The 11256-nt window shown below is 41.3% G+C and overlaps 1 protein-coding gene across 1 annotated transcript; it reads left to right on the top strand.

Annotated features, from left to right (window-relative positions):
* Positions 1-2225: 2225 nt before the first annotated feature.
* Positions 2226-10976, top strand: CX1H3orf49 (chromosome X1 C3orf49 homolog). Its single transcript, XM_029051083.2, has 5 exons — positions 2226-2293; positions 2945-3267; positions 5031-5161; positions 9838-9951; positions 10779-10976. The coding sequence occupies exons 1-5, from the start codon at positions 2232-2234 to the stop codon at positions 10974-10976; spliced, it is 828 nt and encodes a 275-aa protein (XP_028906916.2). The 5' UTR covers positions 2226-2231.
* Positions 10977-11256: the final 280 nt, after the last annotated feature.

The following is an 11256-nucleotide window of genomic DNA, read 5'->3' as shown; positions in this document are numbered from 1 at the left end:
TCCTCAGTTTCCTCATCTGTCAAATGGGGATTCAGTGCTTGTTCTCCCTCCTACTTATACCGTGAGCCCCGTGTGCAACAGGGGAGTGGATCTCTGTGATTGGCATATGCTGTATCTGCCTCAACACTTAGTACAGTTCTTGGCACATATTTAGTGCTTAACATATACTACAATTTTTCTCCTTCTTCTCCTCCTTCTCCTCCTTCCTTCCTCTTCCTCTTCTTCCTCTTTCTCTTCTTTCCCTTCTTCCTTATTATTAAGTAACTGCAGCAGTCAGTAGTAGTGTGCGGCCATGGGCCGATGGGGAGTCACGCAGCAGCCTCGTTAGCATGTATTAACTGCCTAAACTGCACGCACAATGTGGGCATTTTGTGGACCCACTTAGATGAGCCAAAGACATGATCCCCGCGTTCAAGGAACTCACAACTTAATAGAGAATACCACAAAAAGCAAAAGATATAATACAGTTAGATAAAAGTGGAAAAGCCAACCTTCCAGTAATATATGCACAACCTTACAAAGAGATAAATATGGACTGAGGTAATTGAAGTAGATGGCACACCTCCTAGCGATGGGGTGGGGGGCAGGTGTTAATCTGGAAAAGCTTCACCCAGGGTATAGGTTTTTAGGAGAGCTTTGAAGGAAGCCATACAATCACTGGCCGGGCTGAAAGAAATGTCTTTCAGCCACCCTGCAGAAATAGTTCTTTGCGATGAAAAGAATTAATGGCCAAAGAACTACTGTAGTCAGATTGAAAATGCGCCTGCTTCCATTTGTTCCATTAATGTGGGCTCGTGGTTTTCTTTTCAGTTCATCCTTGGTTTTGTCCTAAATAGTTTCAGCCCATTAGGCTAGAACTCTAGTGAAACTGAGGCGTAGTTAATTTGCAAGAGCTAAACATGTCTTCTGACCCTTTACTCTACTCTCCTTAGAAAGCATAGCTAAATCAAATTCCCAAAGAAAGAATTTCAGAACTCTTTTAGTCTCAGTCAATCAGTGGCATTTATTGAGTGCCTCTGTGCAGAGCATTGTGCTAAGTGCTTAAGAACGTTCTCCAGAAACAGATGATGAACCCCTGCTCTCAGGGGACTTGGGGTGCTGAGAATTAATCAGAGAAGACTTCCAAATATTTTTCTCAAACAGAAGTCGAGTAGACAGAATAATGGATTCCATGGGCAAGTATCAGAAACAAGATACAGAGGATTTGGTGTGTATTTCAACACATTTGTATTAGAATGTTTTTGCAATGCCGTCACTGTGAAACACATTCCAGAAAAAAGAGAGGTTTAAAGGCAGAGGACAATAAAGCAAAGTCTCTGCTGCCACCCAGTGGTTTTGGAACGCTGATACAGTATGTGTTCTCTAGTAAGGCATTTTACTCTTCAAATTATGTTTGGACGCATTCTCTAACGAAGGGGGAGTACCAAATAGTTTAAGCTTAGTTAAAATCCTGTATCTTTGCTACCTCAGTTGGCCTTCTGTTGAGGGGGCTTACAGGCAACTTCCAAAGGATGTAGCCTCAGCCTATGGGGAAGGGAGAGTGGATAAGTATTTTAAACACTATGCATAACCAGGAGGAAAGACATGCACCAATCAATCGTATTTATTGAGCACTTACTGTGTGCACTGCACTAAGTGCTCTATCACCTATTTCCAGGCCTCTAGGACTTTCTCAGCTTTGGATAAGAACTACACCAAAAGATAAGACTGGGAGTAAGACTGGGGATTAGTACTTCTATTAAAAAAAAAAATCCTCCTAAGAATGAAAAAGTATGGGTATTTATTGCAGTACACTGGAAAAAGAATTTGTGCTCATGTAACATGATTGTTGACTCAAATTGGAATAATTGAAAAAGGGTTGGCAAGGGAGTAACCACAGTTGATTTTCTCCTGGTAAAAGAATTCAATATACAAATTCCAGCAGACACTGTGAAATTTCCCACACCTCTAACAAATGCATCATATGCCACCAAAAAGAATGGTAAACAGGTCAACTCTGTGAAATGATGCAAATAGCACTTGCAAGGTAATGAAGAGGAGATTCCATGAAATTCCTAAATGTTGTCTCAAGGAAAGGTTTAGGGTTTTATGTGCTTTCAGTTCTTTTCGAAAGTTTGAAGCTACTAGAGCACCCAGGAACCTAAATGGTGAATTTTAAAAACATATTGCTGCATAAACGCCACTGTATTTTTCCACGTCTTTTAGGGTAATATATGGAAGAAAAATCTACTATGGGCGCTTTCAGGACACTAAAAGAAAAAAATGGCTTTCTCAAAAGGAGAGGAATTGAAAGGTAGGAACAAATTATTTTAGCTCTCTGGCATGGATTTCAAAAATCTTATGGAAGCATGAGATTCTTATGGTATATGTATTATATATATATATATATATATATATATATATATTTATATTTGTATATATTATGTTTGCTGCATTTATACTCAAAAGGCTGGGTTTTTTGCATTTCATGCTCAAAAATGTAAGTTAGAAAAACACATTTCATGAAAGACATGAGAAAGTATCAGTGTTTTAATTCACCATTGAAAATTCCCATTCCCTTCTGTAAGAATTCTGATTTAGAACATTGCATTTATCTCTAGGTTTATGGTTATCTTCTTCCCCTAAATTTTAACTGGGCAAATGCAAAGATAAAATGTGTTCAGGAGAGCTGGTGCATTTTTTTTTAAAGTAGCGGTTTAACTTGTATGGAAATACATTTTTCACATTTCAGTTTTTAATTAGGCAAATAATTGTACACTCTTCATGAAAAATTAATGACAGGATAATAGTACTACTAGAATAAACTATAAGACCAAGATGTTAAAATATGCAGTGCAAATGAAAAATGTGAATTGTCATGAGCTATCTCTACAGTTATTATGGAGGCTGTTTTTATGGCCTTTGTAAGATAATTTTTAATAATAAATATTCCTTATTTATTCAGATGGCACAGGGCTGTGTCTACCAATTTAGTAAAACAAAATATTTTAGTTCCTAAAGAAGAATCATCTAGTGACAATGACCCAGAATTTAAAGAAGGCCAAGAGAAAAAGAAAAAGAACGTGGTGAAAAAGATGAAGTCTGCTTTGGGAAAGGTGCTGCCATTCTACCACAGAACAAAATTACTAAGCACCAGCTCTGTTACTCCCACAAGCCACAAAGCAACTATCTTTTCGAACACCCACAGTCTTCTTCCTCGCATCATCAAGGAGCTGCCGTCTCCCAAAGTGTTTGCCAAACCGAAAATACGAAAACTTTCCCAGAATGGTAATTGAATACACTGATTTTTCAGAAAAGGGTCACGACTTATCTTTCTGGGCTGGTTTGAAGACATTGTGACTGGAGGTAGGACAGAGCAGACGATCTCTCGAGGTGCTTTCAGCCATTTGATTCCATGAACTAACATGAGAGTCTCTGGATATCACTTTGAATATTCATTTGAGTGGCTATAGATTTGTTCAAGTGGCTAACAAATTGTTAAATGGCTAAGCCAGTTTGTAAGCCCCATGAGTTCATATGAATTTTTTGAACTAAGGTAATGAAAAACAGAACTCAAATTGTACAATAATCAATAAAGCCACTTACCTAGCATAACAGTTACACCAGGCAAACTGGAAAGAATGCTGACCATTCATTTTGCTACCTGTATATCTTCTGGCAGGAAAGCGGGATGAGAAAAACGAAATGTTGGTTGGTATTTTGGTTGTATTTGGGAGTGCTTAGTACAGTGCTCTGCACACAGTAAGTGCTCAATATATATGATGGGTTGATTCAAGGCTGTGGTAATAATGCTATTGCTAAACTTCTTACAATCACACTGATGTTTTGCATGTGCCGTAAATTTCGAAGTGCTTGAGAAAACACAGAGCTAGGAACGAGTACAGCGCTTATATGATGAGAGTCTAAAAACAGGATCAGGCTAGAAGGCCTTAGAAACAAATCTCCCCATTTTTCCCCCCAGTCGATTACCCTTCCTAACAAGCTAACTCTGTTGTCAAAAAAGCAGTTACTACTAATAGTGTTTAGCCATCCAAGCACCTACCAATTACTGGGTGTGGCCAGACAAGTAGATTTTTGTTGAAAGCAACAAAGGGAATGATATGAATTCTGATGTACCTGGGCATAAAGTGCCCACTTCACAGGGAAAATGGCTACCACAGTTTTCTGAGTTGAATTCACAGACTTACTCATGCCAGGTTCCTGACAAGACCTGAGAATTTTCAGTCAGGGCAGAAAAGACCCAAAATGGTGCCCTTCTGACCTATTAGCATTTTAAAGTCTGTCCTCTCCCAGTCCTCATCCCTGCTACAAGTGGAAAGAGCATGGGCCTGGGAGTCAGTGGACCTGGGTTCTAATCCCAACCCTGCCTCTTGCCTTCTCTGTGACCTTGGGCAAGTCCCTTAGCTTCTCTGTCTTCAGTTTCCTGATCTGTAAAATGGGGATTAAATACCTATTGTTTCTCCTAGTTAGATTATGAGGGCCATGTGGCTGCCCTGATTTATCTCAGTACAGTGCTTGGCACAAAGTAAGCACTTTACAAATATCACAATTATTATTAGCCCTGTCCCCTTTTTTGCTTTCATGCTCAAAATGAAAAGCTGGAAACTCTGTGACCAGGACCCTGATTCCTGGGATGATGGGGCTCATAGAGAAAAAGGTTGGAATGGCAAATCTGGACACACAAACTTCACCTCTTAAGAAAACCTTTTAAATTCATTTCAAACAACACTACAACTTGTGTGGTAGTGTTTTTTATCCACCAGCTTGTTTAGTTCCTCTAGTTTTACAGGGCGGAATGAGTGTGCCTCAAAGAGAATAGCTGTGAGTAGTCAAAATGTGATTGGTTTCTACAAAAGCTGCCTCAAAATGGTGACTGATGATGCTTATGGGAGAGTGTGTGAGGAGACAAAGATAGAGGACAGTCTTGAAAAGAGATACCAAGGAACTAATGCAGCTTTGCAAAACTAAGATTTCATAACTTCAATTCTTCATTCAGCCTTGTAATACTTATGAGCTTTTCTTTCTTAAAGCGACTATCCAACTGGATGTTAATGTTGTAGAGGCAGAAACTAAAGAAATAACTGGAGAAAAGACGCTATTGCGAGCCAGACAAACAACAAAGCGTTTATCTGTGACATCTCTCCCTCCTGGACTCCAGAAGGTAGGTAGTTGAAAAATAGCTTTTGAAGGACTTACTCTTTAATTTGTGCCTGTGTGTGTGTGTGTGCGTGCGTGCGTGCGTGTGTAGGATGGGGTTGAAAGGGAGGAGGGGCAGGGGGAGGAAGATAGCATTAGTATAATAGTAATAGTATTTCTTAAGCAGCGTGGCTTAGTGGAAAGAGGATGGGCCTGGGAGTCAGAGGTCATGGGTTCTAATCCCAGCTCTGCCACTTGTCAGCTGTGTGACTTCAGGCAAGTCACAACTTCTCTGTGCCTCGGTTACCTCCTCTGTAAAATGGGGATTAAGACTGTGAGCTCCACGTGGGACAACCTGATTACCTTGTATCTACCCCAGCGCTTAAGGTGCTTGGCACATAGTAAGTGATTAATAAATACCATCATCATTAAGTACTTGCATGCAGAGCACTGGTCTAAGAGCAGGGAGAAAATACACAGGTGGGAATTAGACATGGAGAAGGGGAAAGAGAAAGGGTGGAAGAAGAAGGGAGTGAAGAAGGATAGGGAGAAAATGAAGGGTATTATCACAGCTTCACAAATTTTTAAACTCTGAAAAGGTTGTACTACTTTGGAAACCAAGTCAAAAACAGTGTTTTCAAATTGGGTCACCTTTCATTCTTCCCTTAGACCAGGTGTCCAAACTTTTCTCACTGAGGGCTGGGCTAAAAAATAATTCTTGTCAATAACAGACCACATGATCGCTCATTGTTGATGCTGGAATAACATGAATACAATGGAGCAACTGCTCTGAAACCTGTATTTCTAGGGGCCCTTGGCAGGCAGTTAGTTATCCCCATGTGAACTGCATCAGTAGTGTCAGGCTCAGAGGCTCACGGAAGTTCCTTTACTTTCCCTGTGCCAGATTCCAGCCTGGCTCTATCAAAGGTGGGCCTTTCTCATTGGCTCCAAGTCAATTGAGAAGCAGTGTGGCCTAATGGTTAAAGCTCCAACTTGGGATTCAGAGGACCTGGATTCTAATCCTGACTCTGCCACTTTTATGGGAAGTAGCGTGGCTCATTGGAAAGAGCACGGGTTTGGGAGTCAGAGGTCATTGGTTCTAATCCTGGCTCTGCCGCTTGTCAGCTGTGTGACTTTGGGCAAGTCACTTAACTTCTCTGTGCCTCAGTTAACTCATCTGGAAAATGGGGATTAAGACTGTGAGCCCCACGTGGGACAACCTGATCACCTTGTATACCCCCCAGCACTTAGAACAGTGCTTTGCACATAGTAAGTGCTTAATAAATGCCATCATTATTATTATTATTATTGCTTTGTGACCTTGGGCAAGTCATTTAACTTCTCTGTGCCTCAATTGCCTGATCTATAAAATGGGGATTAAGACTGTGAGCCCTATATAGGACACTGGCTGTTTACAACCTGATTTTCTTGTATAATGATTGTGGGATTTGTTAAGCACTTTCTGTGAGCCAGGTACTGTACTAGGCGCTGGGGTGGATATAAGGAAATCAGTTTGGACACAGTCCCTATCCTGCATTGGGCTCAGTCTTAATCCCCATTTTACAGATGAGGTAACCGAAGCACCGAGAAGTGAAGTGACTTGCCCAAGGCCTCACAGCAGCATGGCTTAGTGGAAAGAGCACGGGCTTGGGAATCAGAGGTCGTGGGTTCTAATCTCGGCTCTGCCACTTGTCAGCTGTGTGACTTTGGGCAAGTCACTTAACTTCTTTGTGCCTCAGTTACCTCCTCTGTAAAATGGGGATTAAGACTGTGAGCCCCACGTGGGACAACCTGATCACCTTGTGTTTATCCCAGTGCTTAGAACAGTTCCTTGCACATAGTAAGTGTTTAACAAATACCGTCATTATTATTGTTAAGTGTTGGAGCCAGAACCTGCCCCAGCACTTATTATAGGGCTTACATAGTAAGTGCTTAACAATTGCTATTAAAAAAAAATAATGGCCCAGTTTGGGCTCAGAAGCGGGTATGAACGAGGCAGATGTAAAGGAAATTCTGCAGCTCTAACCCCTTTCCCTTCTACTCTGGCCCTGCTCTAGCCAATTGGCACCTAAAGTCTGGCCCCGTTGACAGCATGTTGCCTGGGGGTAGGCGGCGGGGGGAGAAGAGGGGTGCTTAATGAGAGGAACTATTTGTCAGTATGGTAGTTCCACCCTTAAAACTATATCATTCTGGAATTTAATCCCATACCAGGCTTTGTTGCTCACCAAACCCGATGTTCAGCAGGGTCCATCTAAACAGGTGGAGGGCCAGACTTGGCCCTTGAGCCATAGTTTGGACAACAATGCCTTAAAATTGGAAAGTCAGAGCTAAGTTTCTCAATTGAGTGGGGTCTACTTGAAAGTGGCTAGCTTTCAGGTAAAATTACTAGCAAAAAAAAAAAAAAAATAGAATTGCCAGACTAGAAATGCATGTTCAATACATAAGTTTCTATTCATGACATTGATGTTCAATTTCACCCATGGTGGAGGATGGATTGCTGTATCTCATATATAGAAGGCTTAATTCTAAAGATTTTCTATTAGGAATTCAGCTATCAGAATGCACTGGTGTGGTGTGATTTTTTTTTTCCTCTAGAAACTCACCACCAGCTGGCTCCCTCAGTTATACCCATCTTCTGCATCACCCAAAAGTCAGTCTTCACTCCTTCCAAACAAAGCATCCTAGCGGTCTCTCTTTGCTCTCTCTAATGCTACCTCAGGCCTATGGTTTACACCTTTCACCATGCTTGGAATACCATCTTCTATCAATTTCACCAAACCTCATCTCTCCCTACTGCAAGCCCACTCTAAAGAGTTACCATCTCCATATTCTCCCACTATCTCATCAGTTCCCTTAACACTCCTATAGTTATGTTTTTCTGCTGTTGATCTATTCATTTGTCTTATCTTTTCACTTAGATCATGAGCTGCCCCTCCCTTCCAAAGGGACAGGAACCATGGGTATTTTCCCCCCACCCCTGTAGTCTCTCTCAGTGCTTAGTACAGTGCTCTGCACACAGCAAGCATTTAATAATAATGATATTTAAGCATGTACTATGTGCCAGGCACTGTACTAAGCACTGGGGTGGATACAAGCAGATCGGGTTGAACACAATCCCTGTCTAAGGGCTGTGTCAGTCCCCATTTTAGAGATGAGGGAACTGAGGCACAGTACAGTCCTGGCATATAAGTGCTTAACAAATACCACAATTATTATCATCAGCTATTCCCCAAGTTCCCCAAGTGCCCAGTATAGTGCTCTGCACAGAATAAGTGTTCAGTCCTGGCACTTTTTTTTTTTAAACCAAATCCCACACATAAACAAAAAGCTGATGTATAGAGCTGAGATGTGATACATCTCAGGGTACCTACTAAGACAGACCTATAATGTATTGCATTAGCTAATGATTAAATGCAAAAAGGAAGAAAAGTGAATGTGTGATCACTGGACTTTATTGACCAGAGGGCATGACTTTTGAATCATCCCCATTAGCAAGCAAGGACCCTTCATCCACAACACTTATTCAGTGCCTATTGTGAGCAACCACTATCCTGAGGGCTTAGCAACATACAGTAGAAGTAAAATATTTGGTCTCTATCCTCAGGAAGTTTTCAAAACCCCCCAAAACAGACCAAGTTAATGGCTTGATAATAAGAATTGTGGCATTTAAGTGCTTTATGTGGCAAGCACACAACATAGGCAGATCAGACCAGTCACTGTCCTACATGGGGCTCAGTCTAAGGAGAGGGAAAAACAAGTATTTTATGCCCATTCTACAGATGAGGAAACTGAGACACAGAGAAAGTTAAGTGATTTGCCCAAGGTCACACAGCAGGAAAGTAGCAGGGCTGGCAGTAGGTCCCAGGTTGCCTCTTTCCACTGGGCCACGCTAATTTTCGGAAGTGCTAGTCAATGGAAACTATGGACATCTACCGTGCTTAGCAGCTGCAGAAACAATTTCCTAGGCTCTTCCTTTATGTTGGACTTTCATTCATTAGATCTTGTTTATTGAGTGCTTACACTGCAGAGCACTGTATTAAGCACTTGGGAGAGTACAATATAACGATACAATCTCTGCTCACAAGCTTACAGTCTAGAGGGTGAGACATACATTAATATAAACTACAGATATGTACATAAGTACTGTGGTATCGGGTCGGGGGAATGAATAAAGGAAGCAAGTTAGGGTGACGCAGAAGGGAGAAGAGGAAAGGAGGGTGTAGTCAGGGAAAGCTTCTTGGAGATGTGACTTCATTAAAGCACATCTCTAGATTGTAAGCTCATTGTGGGCAGGTTATATCACTGTTTATTGTACTTTCCCAAGTGCTTAGTACAGTGCTCGGCACCCAGTAAGCACTCAATAAATACGATTGAATGAATGAAAGGCTTTGGCGGGGGCTGAGGGTGGGGGGTGAGCAATTGTCGGATTTGAGAGCGAGGGCATTCCAGGCCAGAGGCGGGACGCGGACGAGCGGTCGGCGGAGAGATAAACGAGATCGAGGTGCAGTGCGAAGGTTAGCATTAGAGGAGCGAAGTGTGCGGGCTGGGTTCTCTTGTTCCGGTGAACTCTTTCAGAGCCAGTTATTCTAATTTCTCTACACCCTTTGTGATAATGTCCATAGTTTGTTTTTAGTGGAATAAGGAAAGGGTGTTTGTTATTCATAATCAATAACAGTTCTGGAAAAAGCTTTTTGTTCTCAGGTCTCATATTCATCGAAAAGACGACGGCATTTTCCATCCCTCAGACGGAAGAAAGATAATGTGGAAAACATTCTGTACAACTCAGATGTAACAATAGGAAAACTGCAAATGCAGGTAGTGTTAATCCATTAATTTTTCCAGTACAGCCTAGAATTGGAGGTGAAGAATACCAACAACAGCATTTTCTTAGACAATATGGCTTCAGAAAAAATGAGACAGTAACATAAAGAACCTCATAGAAATAATTCCAAGAAATTGAATTCAAAATAAATTCATATCTGAATGTGGCAAAATAATTGAAGATGACACCTGTCCATGTCAGACTCCCTCTAAGTGGTGAGTAAATATCATTGAATCAAATGGAATTGAAGAAGCAGCGTGGCACAGTGGAAAGAGCACGGGCTTTGGAGTCAGGGCTCATGAGTTCGAATCCCAGCTCTGCCATTTGTCAGCTGACTGTGGGCAAGTCACTTAACTTCTCGGTGCCTCAGTTCCCTCAACTGTAAAATGGGGATTAAGACTGTGAGCCCCACGTGGGACAACCTGATTCCCCTGTGTCTACCCCAGCGCTTAGAACAGTGCTCTGCACATAGTAAGCGCTTAACAAATACCAACATTATTATTATTAAGAAAAGTACACCAAGGTCTTTAAAAAAGGGTTGAGGCATTTCCTTGCCCCGGTGGATTTCATTCATTCAATCGTATTTACTGAGCGCTTACTGTGTGCAGAGCACTGTTAAGTGCTTGGAAAGTTCAATTTGGCAACAGATAGAGACAATTCCTACCCAACAACAGGCTCTTGTATAACTCAAGTTAGAAAAATACTCTGGGATTTCCAAACATTTCCCAGAATTACTACTATAAACTGAGAAAAACACGGTACTATTTTCATTTTCATATTGCTTTTAAGTAATTATTTTTCTTGGTATCTTTTCACATAGGTGGGTGAGCTCATTGAGACAGTAACTGATAAATCCATGAAATTACTGGCACAAAGACACGCAGAACTCCAGCAATGTGAGTTTCTAGGTGATGAGATACTTCAGTCATCTAAGCAGTTCCAAAGGGTTTCCAAGAGAACCATGAGGAAGTATAAACTGAAAAATGCATGTTTTCCATGTCTCTGCTGCTGCTGTTGAGCCTATTTATAGATGACATAAATAGATTGTAGAATGTAAGCTCCTTGTGGGCAGGGAACATGTCTATCCACTCTATGGTATTGTAGTCTCCCAAGCCCTTAGTACACTGCTCTGAACAAAGTAAGTGCTTAGTAAATACCATTATTTGACTGATTCCCTGAATTTAGGCCTCCTTGGGCCAGAAGAAACAGGTGGAATCCAAAAACACTTTTTTCTTTTTTTCAACCGGCAATCTAAAACATGTATTTTAGGCAGCTTCTATTGATTATTATTTAATACA

This window comes from Ornithorhynchus anatinus, chromosome X1, assembly GCF_004115215.2.
Source record: "Ornithorhynchus anatinus isolate Pmale09 chromosome X1, mOrnAna1.pri.v4, whole genome shotgun sequence".
NCBI lineage: Eukaryota > Metazoa > Chordata > Mammalia > Monotremata > Ornithorhynchidae > Ornithorhynchus > Ornithorhynchus anatinus.
This window is presented reverse-complemented; position numbering and strand designations above follow the sequence as displayed.